Source organism: Eulemur rufifrons, chromosome 28, assembly GCF_041146395.1.
Source record: "Eulemur rufifrons isolate Redbay chromosome 28, OSU_ERuf_1, whole genome shotgun sequence".
In the NCBI taxonomy this organism is placed as follows: Eukaryota; Metazoa; Chordata; class Mammalia; order Primates; family Lemuridae; genus Eulemur; species Eulemur rufifrons.
This window is the reverse complement of record NC_091010.1, coordinates 2852115-2869114: the sequence shown is the minus strand read 5'-3', so window position 1 is coordinate 2869114 and position 17000 is coordinate 2852115. Positions and strand designations below refer to the sequence as shown.

General features: G+C 41.6%; 1 protein-coding gene across 1 annotated transcript in view; it reads right to left on the bottom strand.

Annotated features, from left to right (window-relative positions):
* Window positions 1-11747: 11747 nt before the first annotated feature.
* Window positions 11748-17000, bottom strand: part of CSGALNACT2 (chondroitin sulfate N-acetylgalactosaminyltransferase 2) — a 30872-nt gene continuing 25619 nt past the window's right edge. Inside the window, exon 7 of the mRNA XM_069460000.1 lies at window positions 11748-12903. Coding sequence (XP_069316101.1) covers window positions 12611-12903 — 293 coding nt within the window. The 3' untranslated portion in view covers window positions 11748-12610. The remainder of the gene's footprint in view (window positions 12904-17000) is intronic.

The following is a 17000-nucleotide window of genomic DNA, read 5'->3' as shown; positions in this document are numbered from 1 at the left end:
GATGAAATGTAGATTTTTATTTTCTACTTTTGATTATTAACATCTTACAAAAAAAAATTTTTAAAAACCCAACCAAAACCAACGTGAGCCCTGCCTGCTTGGACGCCTCTCCAGCCAGTGTCTCTGACGTCGGGGTTAGTGCCTTAGAGGGTACTGGGGCTGTCTTCCTGCTCCGCGCAAGGCGCCGGCCCTCCCGGGCCTGGGCCTGGAGGCTCCTGCCGGGGCCGGTGGCCCGGAGGTCTCATCTGCACACTTCTGGAAGCCCTTTGAGTGTGGGCTTTCCAAAGTTTACATTTTCATTTTCCTTTGTCAGGGATTTGTGGGGTCAGGGAGGGGCAAGGGCACCCGGCAGTATATTTTCTGTGAGAAAGAGTCTGGCAGGTCATTCTTCAATTACATTTAGAAATGAAGAAATCCAAAATGTAAGGGAGGGAGGGAGTTGTGGAGTCATCGATTTGAAAGACAATGAGCTTTGATGAAGAGAATGCAAAGCAGGCTCCGGGACAGTGACGTGTAGAGCTGTTCTTGAAGCCCACGTACAGAGGGAGGGACACAGCTCGAGAGGTGGTGGTCTACCGACTGTCCCCTCCCCGAATTGGAATCCGAGACACAGAGTCCGCCAGGCCAGAACTGCTGGAGCCCGAACAGCTAGAACTGCCCCACACTGGGAGGCATTTCTGCGCACCCAGCCTAGAGGAGCACATCCCTGTTCCATGCCTGACCTCCTGGCGATTGCCCTGGGCCTTACTGAACGTGGGACAGGACGGCCCTCCCTCAGAAAGCCGGAGGCAGTGCGTCTCCCTGTGGGAACTCCTCACCCTTGTCCCTCTCCACGTGCCAGGTCCCACTTCCCAAAGCTTCTGGGAGAGGCTGGAGATGCGCAGGCTGCCCTGGGGAGGAGGTGGCCTTGGGCAGAGCAAGAATAGTTACACTGTATTATCACAGTGTGTTTGCACTTTCCCACATCCTACCTAGTACAGACTGTATATGGATAGTACATATTGCTTTGTTTGCCTTTGAGATAAAGGCTTAAAACTTGAGAATATATATTTGGAATACAGTGTTAGAGCGTTTTCTGTACATGTGTTAAAGGGTCTTCACATCCACGTGCACTTCACAGGTGATAAGTTCTAGTACCTACTTGAAACAGTGTCTACGTCTGCTACTTTATTTTCCCAATTTGATACATGCCCTAACTTTGATGTTTTGGTATTCTGAGATGAACTCCGGTTATAAAGCTGTACCATAATGCAGGACGTCAGCTTTGGTGTGACTGGACATACTTGCATCAATAAAAGAACACATTGCTCCCCTGCCTTGCCTGCTGTGTGTGTGCAGAGATGCGGGCCGATGCGGGATGTGGGGACGAGGCTGCCAGGCCCGGCACAGCCTTCCAAGGAGGGGCTGGGCAAGGGGCTGGCATCTACAGCGGGCAACACATTCCGACAAAGGGCTTTCTGATGACTTAATGCAAGACTAGAAACAGCTATACAGGAGGGGTGTCTAGTTCTGCATTCCTCCCCAAAAGATACCATTAGTGTGTACTGCATGGTCACGTGAGTCTGGAAGCCCTGGTGAGACCAGGCTGTGAGGGCCCCTTACTGCGGGGCTAGCCAGTCTCTCCTGGGGCGCGGGGGGTGGGGGCCCCTGCTGACATCTTCCTGCACAGCAGTCTGCAGAACGCAGTCTAGATGGGGCCCCTTCTTTTGCAGTGAGTCGCACTTGAGCACTGACGGAGGGGGGTCTGAGAGAGCCGGGGAGTTGGAGTGGAAGGAAAAGAACTGAGGCACCAGAGGAAAGCCACCCCCCCGCCCCCCGCCCCTCCAGGCTGCCCATTCCTGTGTCCACGGGGCCCAGCGGGATGATGCCAGAGGTTCTCTTGTTACAGCTTTTTTAGACAAGCGCAGCAGTGAGGGGGAAAGAGTAGAATGAGGAGTTCCATCTGTAACCAACCGTGACCCATCAGGAGACAACTCGCCACCTGCCGACCAGCCTCCATACAGCCCGTAGAGCCCTGCCCTGCGTCTGCAGAGCCCACAGCTCAAGCCTGGCAATGCTTCGGCGCCCGCCGTTCCCACGAGGCCGGCGCTGCCCAGCAGAGCACTCTGTGGGGAGGGAACACCCGCCGTCCGGTGCAGGAGCCGCTATACACACGTGGGTACTTCGCACTGAAATGTGGCCAGTGTGACCGAGGACCTGGGTTTCCAATGTGAGCCTCAACAGCTATCGGCCGCTGGACTGAGCCGAAGGCTGGGCCTCAGGGCCTTGCCGCCTGTCGCCCCTGCGGTGCCCCGTGGAGCAGACGGTGCATGACAAGGGCTCAGGTGTCTGTGGGGCAAACCTGGACACCAGTGAGGATACCTGAGCTTTGGGTGAATGGCACCACTTTTTAGGTCTTTAAATCCAATGACATCCCTAATTTCCTGTGACGTTATTTCCAGAAGTATCCACCTGCCTCAGCTAAAGAAGGGGCAGCACATAATTTGGACTGTGCCTGGGACGCTGCCTTGAGCACTGTGAGGAGAGCGCTGGTGGCCACCCTTCCCCCGCAGGCAGTTCCTCCAGGGCCGAGGAACTTGTCTGAAAGCCGCATTTCAGGCCCCACCCTGGACCTGCTGAACTGGGAACTCAGCCCTGGGCTGCCGTCTCAGTGAGCGGCTCCGGCTGCCTGGGGCCTGAGTGGGTTCCTGTCCCCCTGAGACGCCCCCAGGGTCCCTCCTCAGGCACACTGACCTCACCCCCGGCAGCACGCCCCCATCCTGCACCTCCTCCGCCACTGGTGACCCCTCCTCACACACCTGGCAGCACCGGTTCCTTCCGCACGAGTCCCCAGGTCGTCCCCGGCAGTGGCCCCGTGCTCTCTGGGGCCTGCTCCTCCTTGCCCATCTCCTGCGGGGCTGCCGTGTCTGTCTCACGCACTAGACTCGGCTCTTTCTTTGCAGGAGCTGCTGTGTCCCACGGCCAGCCAGTGTACGGCTCCTCACAGCCCCATGTGACAGCTGAATGTCACCTTACACTTCATACGTGTTTCAGAACAAATACAGCAGAATGACAAGCTAAGGACCAATTCGTAGAGACACAATGTTCTGTGACAAACATTAATTGTGACACACACACCTATGACACCTATACATAAAAGGTATGCCACTTTCCTCAGGGAGACAGAACAGGCAAAAGCCAAGGGCAAGGAAGTGAGAGTTGTAACACCGGGATTTGAGCCCTGGTCTCCAGTTCCCGAATGGAGACGGCTGGACAAGCTACTCACCTTCTTTGGCCCCCATTTCCTCATGATTAAAATGGGAACTGGTGTCTCTCTCCTGAGGTTGCTGTAATGGCAGACGGAGCAGCGCGGCCCTGCCTCACGTCAGCGCAGCCAAGGTGTGTTGCGGACGGGCGGTGGCACCCGATGACACCGGGCAGCACTTGTCCTGCAGAAAGCAGCAGCTTTCAGGAAAAAGTGAAGCAGAGGCTTCTAAGCCCCCTTCTCAAAGGAACACCCGACATCCCTGTCAATACAATGATACGTAAATACTAACGTCACTGAAGAGTCACTTAAGTGTTCAACTAGTGTCTATACGTATATGGAAGAAAATCCCCACAAATTTGAGATTCAAAACTACTTTCTAAAGGCAAAACCTACAACCCATCTTCAGGCCAGATTAGATTATGTAAACACCATTTATATCTTTATTCCTAAAAAGGAAGTCACAGCACTGTGAGGAAGGTGAGGGGCTGCTAGAACTCCCCCACGCATACACCCCAACAGAACCAGGACACTCGGGTACGGATTTTCAGCAACAATGTTGAGTTGCTCAGCAACAATGCTGTGAAGGGTATCATAATAAAGTAAATTAGACACCTGTCCATTTCTGGTAGCATGAAAGACGAAGTACTCAGCTGCTGAAAACAACCAGGAAAGCTGTGTAAAATTAAAAAATCCAAGTGAAGGAAGAAGCCCAGAGAAGTCAGGGAAGCTCTGAAGCTAGCTTTTGCCCAAGGAAAGATACAATGAGCTTCCACTTTCAAGTCCAAGGGAGATAAAGAAGAAAGTCCAGGGCCTGCTCATGATAAGGAATCAAATATGGGAGACCTCAGCCCATAAAGCTGGAATCCCAAAGAACCACCCCTCGGTGCAACTGAACTTGAAATAAATTGCTCCACCTGAACCCCAAGGGGGTTAAGGAAAACTGCCTACTTTGAAGCTCAACACTGAATGGAGGCTGGGCATGGTGGCTCACGCCTGTAATCCTAGCACTTTGGGAGGCCAAGGCGGGAGGATCGCTCAAGGTCAGGAGTTCGAGACTAGCCTGAGCAAGGGCGAGACCCCATCTCTACTAAAAAAAAAAAAAAAATAGAAAGAAATGATCTGGACAGCTAAATATATAGAAAAAATTAGCCGGGCATTGTGGCGCACGCCTGTGGTCCCAGCTACTCGGGAGGCTGAGACAGGAGGATCACTTGAGCCCAGGTGTTTGAGGTTGCTGTGAGCTAGGCTGACGCCACAGAACTCTAGTCTGGGCAACAGAGCGAGACTCTGTCTCAAGAAAAAAAAAAACAAACAAAAACACACCAAACACTGAATGGAGGCAGGGAAATTTAACCCCTGATAATTTACAACCACAAGGCGGTGAGCTTCACAAAGTTTTGCAGCACAAATCACACTGGTCCGACAAACTTTCAGCTGACAATTTAGTTTAACATGGCCTTGAAATTGTACTGCTCCAAAGTACCCAGCAGAAGCAAACATTCTGACCTATACTCCAGTTTTAAAAATCTCTCCTTAGCTGGGTCTAATCTTGTTAAACGCACCTGTTGGACTTAAAAAAATTCAATTATTGTAGTTTTCATTTTTAGATGCTCTATTTGGTTCTTTTCCAAATTTGGTCATAATTCTAAAGAAATTACCAAAATCTAACACAAAGAAAGACTCGGAAAATAAGAAGCAGATGAAGAGACATGGAGGGTAGAACAGTTTTAACATGTTATCAGAGTCATAAAAGGAAAGAGAATGAGGCAGAGGTAATATGTGAAAAGATAATAGCTGAGAATTTTTCAGAACTGATAAAAGACAAGCCAGGAAGCCCACAGAATCTCAAGCTGGATCAGGAAAAAAAAAAAAAAAATCCGCACACAGATACATCATTGTGATGCAGGACAAAGAGAAAGAGACCTTGAAGACAGCCAGAGAGGAGGAGGCTGACTGCCTGCAAAGGAGCCGCAGCTGCTATGCTGGGAGTTCACAGCAGACACAACTGAAGCCAGGAAACAGTACAATAATAACATCAATGTGCTAAGAAAAATAACTGCCAACTTAGAATTCTCTACCCTTCAAAAACATATTTTTTAAATGAGAGAAAATAAAAATATCTAAAGACAAACTAAAATGGAGTTTGCTATCAGCAGACTCACTAAAAGAAAATCTAAAGGATAAATCTTGACTCCTACTGCAATTCATATACTAAAATTATTTCCAGGTACATCATAGATCTAAATATGAAATGTAATAAAGTGTCTTAAAAAAACACAAAAATTTCTCCTTTATTTTGGAGCAGGGCAAAGGTTTCTTAAATTGGACACCAAAATTACTAGCCATAAAAGAAAGAAAATATATGAAATAGTTTTTATTAAAATTTAAGAGTTTTGCTTATTAAGTGATACCATTAAAAGAGTGAAAAATAGGTCCTACCAAGGAGAAGATATTTGCAATATATAAATCTTACAAAGGGCTCAAATCCACAATAAGAAGTAACTCTCAGAATTCAATTAAAAAAAAAAAGATAAGCCAACTTTTCAAAAATAGGCAAAAACTTTAAAAGGCATTTCACAAAATAAGATAGCCACATGGCCTATAAGCATATGATAAGGTATTTATTTCTCTGATGATAAAGTAAATTAAAACCAAAATGAGATAGCTGTATGTACCCACCAGAAATTAAAATTAAGGAGTCTAAACTAAAAACACCAAAAATACCGTGTTGGGGAGGATGTAAAGCAACTGGATCTCTCACACATGGCTGGTAAGAGTCAGTTATTTGAAAAGATTGAAAAATACTTGCCAGCCCCTGGCAAGGCTGATCAAGAAAAAAACGAAAGAACAAACAGTATCAGGAATAAGAAAGAGAATATCACTATAAATCTTAAACATTTTACGCAGATAATAAGAGGATATTACATACAACTTTGGACATTTAATCTGAATTTTCATATTTATTAGTATAAATTTCAAGAAAATTATAATTTACCCAAAATAACTCAATCAAAACTGACTCTAGAAACAAACAGAAAATTTGAATAGTGCTGCAACCATTAAGTAAATTGAACCAGTGATCAAAAATCTTCCCATACAGAAAAGTTCGTGCCCAGGTGGCTTTTCAGTCAGTTCTGCCAAATATTCAAGGATAAAATAATTCCAGTTTTACAAAACTTTTCTAGAAACAGAATAAGAAGGAACACCTGTAACTTATAAGGTAGCGTAATTTTAATAGGAAAATCTGTTAATGATGAGAAAGGGAGGTTACAGGCACTCTTACTTACAAACATAGATGAAAAACACCTGAAATACATACGTATCTACATAGCCCCCATGAATACATACATAGATATATAAATGAATGTATATGTATGTGTCTGTATATATGCAAACCAAATCCAGCAACGTAAAATAATAATAATACATCATGACTCATGGGAGCTTGCTGCAGGAATCCAAGAGTACTTCAGAAAATCTATTAATATAATCCATCAATTTAACACACCCATTAGAGGGGAAAAAACATATGAACATCTCAACAGATGTAGTAAAAGTATTTGGTAAATGCTCTTAAGCATAAAAACTCACCAAATAATAATTGAAGGGAACTTTCTTAACCTGATAATCAGAGTATTTACAAAAACACCTCCAGCAAATACTACACTTACTGATGAAACACTGAAAAGCATCACCCTTGAGATCAGAAGCATGGGCAGGGAGCCCACTATTACCACTTCCAGCAACACTGCACAGCAGATCCTGACCAGCACAGGAAGATAGGAACAGAAATTAAAGATTTAAAAACTGAAAAGAAACAAAACTTTCACTACTCATAGATACATGATATAGACATATACCAGGAAAAATGCAAAAGAAACTAAAAATACACCATTAGAATTAACAGTTTTTGGCAAGGTTTCTGAACACAAAAACTAACATGCAAAAATCAATGATTTCTAAACACCAACGACAGACAATGAAAATAAAAGACAGGTACAATGGCATCAAAAAGCCAAAGTACCTAGGAAGAAAATAATACATGAATAATGAAAAATTACAGAACTTAATTGAAAGACAATAAAGACCTAAACAGAGAGATATGTCATGTTCCAGGATCGGAACATGTCATAACATAAATATAAGCATGTCAGTTCTCCCCAAAGTGACCTTATAGAGAGCCGAGAGATTCCAATCAAATTCATAAAAGTTTTTCTGAAACTTAACAAGCTTATTCTAAAATTTATATGAAAGTACAAAAGCTATGAATAGCCATGACAATCTTTAAGAACAAGGCAAGTGGATAAAGTATCTCAGCTATCAACTTGTATAGAGTTATGGTAAGTCAGACTGCGTGGCAATGGTGTGGTAACAGACAACCAAATGGAACTGAGAGAGCCCAGAATCAGACCCATGCACGTAGGGACATCTGATGGATGACAGACTGGTTTTGCAGATATGTGGGTAAAGTATGGACATAGTGCTGGAAAGAAGTGAAATGCAATCCTTACCTCACATCGTACAGAAAAATCTCTGCCACTTAGGTTAAGGACCTAACGATAAAAAGCAAAACTGTGTAGGAGATATTGAGAAGATAATATACAACAATATTTTTAAGAAATCCTTCCCTATTATGACTTCATAAGTCAACAAAAAGTAGTAACCAACTCCTAACCAAAGAAGATATACAGATAGAAAATAAGGCACAAGAAAAGATGCTCCACATCATATGTCATCAGGATATTGCAAATTAAATGCAGGATAATGCAAATTAAAACAACCAGTGACCCAATACACACCTATGGAATGGCCAAATTCCAGTACACTGACACCACCAAATGCTGGTGAGGATGTGAAGCAAAAGGAACTCTCATCCATTGCTGGTGGGACTGCAAAATGGTACAGCCACTTTGGAAGACAATTTGGCAGTTTCTTACCAAACACAACATACTATTACCATACAATCCAGCAATTGCGCTCCTTGTTATTTGCCCAAAGGAGTTGAAAACTTATGTCCACACAAAAACCTGCACATGGATGTTTATAGCAGGTTGTTTTTTTTTGAAGAGACAGGGTCTCGCTCTTGCTCAGGCTGGTCTCGAACTTCTGAGCTCCAAACAATCCACCCGCCTCAGCCTCCCAGAGTGCTGGGATTACAGGTGTGAGCCACTGCGCCCGGCCATTTATAGCAGTTTTATGTTTAACTGTCACAACTTGGAAGCAATCAAGATGCCCTTCAATTAGGCGAATAGGTAAACTGTGGTACATCCAGACAATGGAATATTATTCAGCGCCAAAAAGAAATGAGCTATTAAGCCATAAAGACATGGAAGAAATTTAAATGTATATTACTAAGTGAAAAAGGCAAATATATGAAAAGGCTACATATTGTATGATTCCAGCTATTAATATATGACATGGTAAAAGGATCAGTGGTTGCCAGGGGTAGGGAAAGATGAATAGTCAGAGCATAGAGGATTTTTAGGGCAGTAAAACTATTGTGTCTGACACTATAATGATGGATACATGTCATTATACATTTGTCTAAACTCACAGAATGTATAATACCAAGAGTGAACCCTAATGTAAACTATGAACTTTAGGTGATAATGATTTGTTAATAAAGTTCATCAATTGTAACAAATTTGTTACTGTGGTAGGGGATGCTGATAATGGGGGAAACTGTACATTTTTGTGGGCAGGGGATACAGGGAAACTCTATGTATCTTTTGCTCAATTTTCCTGTGAACTTAATACTGCTCTAAAAAATAAATTTTATTTTAAAAAGAATTACTAAAGAAAAAAGATTGTCACATTAAAGTTAATTTTTATTCATCAAAGAGCACCATCAAGAATGGGAAAAAGACAAGCCACATCTTGGCAGAAGATATCTGCAAACATTTAACCAACAAGAACTGGTAACCAGAATATGTGAAGAATTCCTATGAACTGGTAAAAATGGGCAAAAAGACTAGAAATGCAAATTATAACTACAATTCATGCCTAAAGCCCACCAAATTGGCAAGAATTAATAAGCCTGACAAAATTAAGTATTGCCAAGGATGCAAAGTAAACTCTCACCCAGTGCTGGAAGATGGTCCACTGAGAAAGTTAAACATGCACACAACATTTTAGCTCAGCATTTTTACTCCTAGAAAAATTCTGGCACACTTACAAGAGACATACACAGTGGTGTTCATAGCAACACTGCTTCTAATAGCAAAAGCAAACAACAAAAAACTACAAACAACCAAAATAGCTACCAACAATAGAATAACAACAACAAAAAAACTGGAAACAACAAAAATATCTACCAACAGAATTAATAAATATCATAGTATATTCATATTGAAGGTGTTAAAATATGCTATTCTGGCATATTGACTATTTATGTTAAAGACACCTGAGAAACAGCAGGTGCAAAAAGCTCACTTTGATCTTTGTGCTGTTTCTTAAGAACAGAAGAGGAATGTCCATGTGAAAGATACTCACTATACTAGGAGAGGCAACATCCTTATCTTCAATGATGAGAAGTTGAGACCAAGAAAATATTGTCCAGACTCTGTTAGAGTAACTCTTATTTTTTAAGCCTCCCCACATAATTTAATCATATTTTTAGTTTACCATTCTTTGTCCAATTCTGTATGTAAGTAACTGACTCTCAAGGCTCTTTGGGTCTTCATTTCTTTTAGAGGGCTCTGTATCACATAAAATTTGTATTAAATAAATCTGTATGCTCTTCTCCTGTTAATCAATGCTATACCAATTGAATTTTCAGACCCAGCCGGGACCCTAAGAAGATGGAGGGGAGTTTTTCTATCCCTACAATACAATGGAATACTATTCAGTAATAAAAATGAACTGATTTTGAGATTAACACAGGTGATCCTCAAAAATAACACTAAATGAAAGAGAATATATAATGATATAATAATGTATAAAAATTCAAAAACAGCTAAAACTAAACAGTATCTTAGGTAGAGATACATACACAATTGAGAAAACTATGAAGAAAAGCAAGTGAAAAATTATCACAAAAATCAGATAGTGACTACCATGGACAGAATGAGGGTATGTGATAGAGAAGGGGCACATGGGCCTGTCACTGGTAATGCCTCATATTTTAATATGGGCAGCTGGTGCCCTGGTGCATGCTTTATTCTTTAAAGAACACAATTACAGCCAGGCATGATGGCTCACACCTGCAATCCTAGCACTCTGGGAGGCTGAGGCAGGAAGATCACTTGAATTCAGGAATTTGAGACCAGCCTGAGCAAGACCCCATCTCTACTAAGAATAGAAAAATGAGCCAGGTGCAGTAACATGCACCTGTTGTCCCAGCTACTTCAGGGGCTGAGGTGGAAGGATAGCTTGAGCCGAGGCGTTTGACACCACTGCACTCCAGCCTGGGTGACAGAGCAAGACTCTGTCTCAAAAAAAAAAAAGAAAGAAAGAAGGAAAATGAAAAAGAAAAAAGTACACAATGACATGTTATATACTTTTTCTGTATTTATAATATTTTACAATATAATGAAATTAATTTATCACATTCTCATTTAACTTTTTGTAATAAAATACTTTATTGGTACCATTTACTGCCAAAAACATAGGAATGTTTGCATTCCTTAGCTTCCAACTTTAAATTAAAAGCTAGTTTTAAAAAAAAAGGAGCAAAATTATCATTTGATTCTCTCAAAAAACAAGCTGCAACTTACCTTTGCAAATAATTAAGTTCTCTCACTTTAAATACTGTAATTCACTGGTCTTCAAAATAAATAATTGTATATAAAAAGAGACAATGGCATGAATTATTTTGCAGAGAAGATTTTACATATCTTAAAAAAAAAACCCTAAATACTACCCCAAGTTAAAACTTGTAAGAATAATTAGTTAAGAGTTATTATAAAATTGAATTCATGTAGCACCTAGAAATTTGTAATATTTCAGATATTATTTACTGTGAAAAAATGTAATGATTTTTCCTTTATGAATTTCCAGGGGTTTATGTACACACTGAATTCAATATAGGTCCCTTTTAAAAGCCAAAGGTTGAAAAATTTATCCATGTCTTTCATCTTATATCCAATTTCTGGACCTAGCAACGGACCTGATGGTAAAAGATCCATGTGTGATAAATAATATAGTACAGTCCTATCTAAATATAATTTCTTATTCACTTTGTCTCATTAATATAATTTACATTTCAATTAAAACATTCTATATGCAAGCAATATGTTTCTCTAAAATATTCTGTAATTAAGATTTCCACTCAGACTACCTTGCTCTCCTCCCCTTTTCTCAAATCACAATGATCTGATGGATATCTCATCAAATTGTTTTTTCTCCCCACAGTGAAACTCTTTCAACTCAAAGTATTATAATACACATACAGATATAGCATATATTAACATATTAGAAAATAAATGATAATAAATACATATGTATCTATGCTAAATGAGAAAATACAAAGCAAAAAACAAAGAAAACCATGCTATGCTCGTCTTTTTTGGACCACCACAGGAAGGCCCTGATGTAGCTGGCTCACATAAACTGATGTTTCCAGACACAGCTAGTATCCTGTGCTCCACCATAATTAAATACTCTGTTAAAAATGTTTCCATGTTTTTTTGTTTGTTCAAAACGGTCTACAGCAACTTTGCTAATCCTGAACGTGATAATAATGCAATAACACATTCTCTTTTTTAATCAAGCCATCGGTTCTATTTTCAACTATTACCCATTTGCTTAAAAACAGACATTCAGGGATCTAAGCAACATTAAGTTAAGGGGTTTTGATTTCTGCCTTCTTTGATTGAGGATTTCAGATGTGTCATTTAATTATTCCCTGCTTCAGTGAAAAAGGATTTTTCAAGCTATCAACCAAAGCCCTTCATTTAAAAATCAAGCAGGGTGACAGTGGTTGGCAGGTGAAGATACCTGTCCACACACCATGTCCACGATACTCTGTCCCCTCTGTAGGAGTGTGCCACTCCTGACTCACCATCAGCCCAGCACATCGCATCTCTCCACCCAGATGCAATCAGGACACTGTGCAATCCCATATGCAGTCAGAACATGGGCACCAGGCAGAAACTAACTCAAAACAACTTTTGGGACAAATACCTGATTTCAATTTGTCAATTTTTCCATGGTGCAGAGTATTCTCACAAAACAGAGGCTTTGTGCTGAAACACTTGTTTTTTCTTCTCATATAAAGTTGAAATGCTAAAGTAAAGTAATGCCAGGAAGAATGTGAAAAATAAACACATCTTCTCTGAAGGAGGCACTGCAGTTGGAATTGGAATTAAGGCTAAACAAACAGTACTGGTTTGTGGTCCAGACTGTAATGCGTTAATGATTACATCAACCAACAGCTTCACTGTTTGTCCTGTATGCCTGTTTATGAAGGTGTGTCTCTATTTCCTCCCTGAAGACCAGCATTCCCAGGTGGGAGTGAGAGGCCTCATTCATGGCTTTGGACTGAATGCACATGCGGTACTGCTCAGGGGTCAGCTCATCAGCACAGCGCTTTTCATGCCAGAGGTGGAAAAGACCAGGAACTGGAGTCCGAATCACCATAAGGTCACCATGTAAGTATTTTCGATAAAGATGAACATCTTCTCCACCCCAACCTTTTACTTCCATGTCAAATCCACCTGCAAGATCAACATTGATATTATAAGTAACTGTCTGATAGCCAGAGCACAGAGAAACATCATAAAGATTTACATGTTCTGCTTCAAAGGAGATGGCACGGTACAACACAAAGACATCTGACGTGAAGGAGTGACTTCCCAGTTTGAAGTCCAGTTACAGGCTGACATTTAGACTCTAGGAGCTCAAGGTCAGTCATCAAGCATATCAAAATGAGATTAAATATTTGAAAACACTTTGTAAACTTCAAAGTTCTATAGAAAATCTATAGAAAGTCAAATAAAGGAGAAGAAAATATAAATCACCTATAATCTCACCACCATTAATATTTCATTGTATTTTCTTTCTATCTTTCTAGACACAAAGTTTTCTGGGTTACAGAAAACTTACCAGAGGGGAAATCAGAAGAATGGGCCATGCTGGAGATACAAAATTGAGAATGGGCACACAGATGATTTATAGCCATGGGAATGAATGAAATTATTGAAGAACTTTAGAAGGAAAACAGGGCTTAGGTCTAAACACTAAGAAATGCCAGTTTATAGAAGTTAAACAGAGGCAAAGAAAGATAAGTCAGCAAAACAGACTGAGAAGTGACCCCAGATGATGGAGAAAATTCTGGAGAAGGTGCCATCACAGTAGTCAAGTGAAAAAAGTGTCCTGAGGAAGAAGTTGTAAGGTGCGTGCTACTCAATTGAGAACTTAAAAAGAACTAAGTGGACCTGGCAGCACAGATGTTACTTATAATCTTACCTAGAACAATTCTGGTGGGGCCATGGGGCAGAAGGCTAACTAGATGACATGACAGGCGAGGTAGAGGGAGACCACTTAAAACTGGGTGCAAGCTGAGCAACTAACTTTTGAAAGAAGCATGGAGAACACAAACCATTTGGAGTTTTTGGAGTTTTTTGAAGAGCCAGAAAAAAGATTCTTAAAAACTGGAAAAAGGCCGGGTGCGGTGGCTCACGCCTGTAATCCTAGCACTCTGGGAGGCCGGGGTGGGTGGATCACTGGAGGTCAGGAGTTCGAGACCAGCCTGAGCACGAGTGAGACCCCGTCTCTACTAAAAAATAGAAAGAAATTATCTGGCCAACTAAAATATATATAGAAAAAAATTAGCCGGGCATGGTGGCGCACGCCTGTAGTTCCAGCTACTCGGGAGGCTGAGGCAGGAGGATCGCTTAAGCCCAGGAGTTTGAAGTTGCTGTGAGCTAGGCTGACGCCACGGCACTCACTCTAGCCCGGGCAACAAAGCAAGACTCTGTCTCAAAAAAAAAAAAAACAAAAAAAACCTGGAAAAAATAATTATTTAATTAAGAGCTAGGCTTCTAAATTATGTCTCCTGTCAAATAATTCTGTCCCACTTAATTTCACATTCACAGGATGGACAATAATCCTGAGAACTCCAAAAAGTATTAAACAATCAGAGCTAAATGCTACGTCTGATTCATCTCAGCTCTTATTCCCTACAGATATGAACAAGCTCTTCAAATATCAGAGATGGTGTAGATACTTTAAAAAAAAAGGGAGACTCACAGTTTTTGGTCTGGCATGTGAGGAGCTTGGAAGTCATCACTCCATCCTAACAAGTAAAAAGCTGAAAAATCAACAGGTCCTCTTAGATCCCTCAGAGAATTGAGGTCACAGGGCAAACTGTTGCCCTCAAAATTGGAGAGACAGACAGGTAGATATAAAGAACCATAACTTACTGGAGCAGAAATCTCTGTGGGAACCAACCAGGGTAGGAAAACCTGAATTGTAATTGACAAATTGCTGGAAGCTCAGTGTAGGCAAGTCTGAGAGTTAAAAACTCCAGGGGCACCCAGTCATATTGAGATCCCCCACACTCTTGTGAGTTTTACCTCCAGGAACTCTGTCAGGCTCTCAATAGTGAAGATCAGGGAAAAAATGCCCTAATGCTTCCAGCAGCAGGAAGGAGGAGGAAAGGTAATCATTTTGAAATATGCCAGAGCATTCATTCCTTATTAATAAGGCCTGATCTCAGAAGAAGCTATTTAACTAGAGCCTAACTTGCTGGGTTTCATCACAGCCTAACCGACCTAGAGGAAGGGAAATATCCAGCTCCAGCCCCTCCTAGCCATCCTGTCCAGGAGGGAAAGAGAGGGGACAGGAAATTGAGAAGAATGTGTGAAGTTCACACCCAGGGGCATAGGATCACCAAAAGACTGAGACCTTATCACAGGACTATAGAATGCTTACCCTCCCTTCACACCTTACCACCACGTCACTAAAGGCCTATTTATTGCAGTTCCCTCTACCTAGTATATCGAGTCCAGCTTTCAACAAAAAAAATTACAAGGTAAACTAAAAGGCAAAAAACTCCCCCAAACCCCCAAACAAACAATAAAACACAGCTTAAAGAGACAGAGCACCAGACCCAGATTCAGATACAGCAGGGATACTGAATTATCAGGTTGGGAATTTAAAACAACTATGGTAAATATGCTAAGGACTCTAATGGAAAAAGTAGACAACATATAAGATGAGTAATATAAGTAGAGAGATAAAAATTCTAAGAAGGAATTAAAAAGATACTACGGATACAAAACACTGTAAAAGAAACAAATGCAAGTAGATACAGTGGGGCTCGTGCCTGGAATCCTAGCACTTTGGGAGGCTGAGAGGGGAGGATGGCTTGAGGCCAGAAGTTCAAGGTTGTAGTGAGCTATGATCACACCACTACACTCTAGCCTTGGTGACAGAGAGAGAGAGAGAGAGAGAGAGACCGACCGACCTTGTCTCAAAATTAAAAAAAAAAAAAGGAAATGAATGCTTTTGATGGGTTCATTAGTAGACTAGACTTGGATAAAGAAAGAATCTCTGAGCTTGAGGATATGACAATAGAAATTTCAAAAACTGAAAAGCAAAGAGGAAAAAAAGACTGGAAAAAAAAAAAAAAAGAAAGAACACAATATTCAAGAACTGTGGCACAACTACAAAAGGTATAACATTTGTAATGGGAATACCAGCAGGAAAGGAAGAGAAGCTCCAAATGAAATTCCAAACAGGTGCAGCTCCTCTTCTTCTTACCTAGCCCACACTCACAGGGTGGAGGCTCTACTCCAGGTACAGCAAGGTGAAAATTTGGGGGGCCCTACTGCACCTATCCAGAGCCCTGCTCATAAAGCAGGGGTGTTACTCTGCTTTATCAGAAGTGTGCCACTGTCCCTGTCCTCAGCTCCAGAGCAGAAGCTCAGAGATTCTTCCCAAAGAGGCAGTCCGTAAGACAAAACTGCTGCAAAGCTCTTCCCAAAGGAAGTGACTTTATTTAAAGTGTAGAAAAGTTCAAGCCTCTTGAAAATAACGGAAGCCAGGCACAGAAGCTCACTGCTGGGGTCCCAGCTACTCAGGAATTAAGGTGGGATGATTGCTTGAGGTCAGAAGTTTGAGACCAACCTTGGCAATATAGTGAGACCCCATCTCTAAAAAAATAAAAATTAAAAAATTTTTTGCAAATTAAAAAAAAAGAAGATAATGGAGATTTTTGGTAGTAAGCAATTAAGAGGAGGCTGGTACCTCCATGAGGGTAACAAGCTTAACAGCAGACCAGCTAGTTTACCAGAGAGAATGAGGCAAAGAGACAGCTAAGAAGATCCCTCCTGGGGTCTGAACAAACCCCAAAGACTTGCCTCAAAAACTACCCCTGTAAAAGGGCCTAATTTAATTGAGTCAGACTGTGGAGCAATTTATGCCCCAGAGCACTGACAAAAACCAGACAGCAACTGGTAAGCAATCAGTAGAGCCTAACAGTTGGGAGCGGCACCAACAGAGGCATGGAGACAGTCAGAGAGAGCCCTGCTAAATCCAGCACCACCCCAGCACAGCTATACATGTCCTGAAGAACATCAGAGGCTTCATACTGTCAGAGGGCAGGGGGAGAAGGAACTGACTAAAATAGTACAGTCAAGTCAATAAATAAATGAAGAAAAACAACAAGTCCTAGAGGTAGGGGGGAATCAGAATCCAGAGCTGCCACAACATATTACCTAAAATGTCCAGTTTTCAAAAAAGAAATTATGAGGCATGCAAAGAAACAACGTGTGACCCACACATCACAAAAAAAGCACCAAAAACTGCT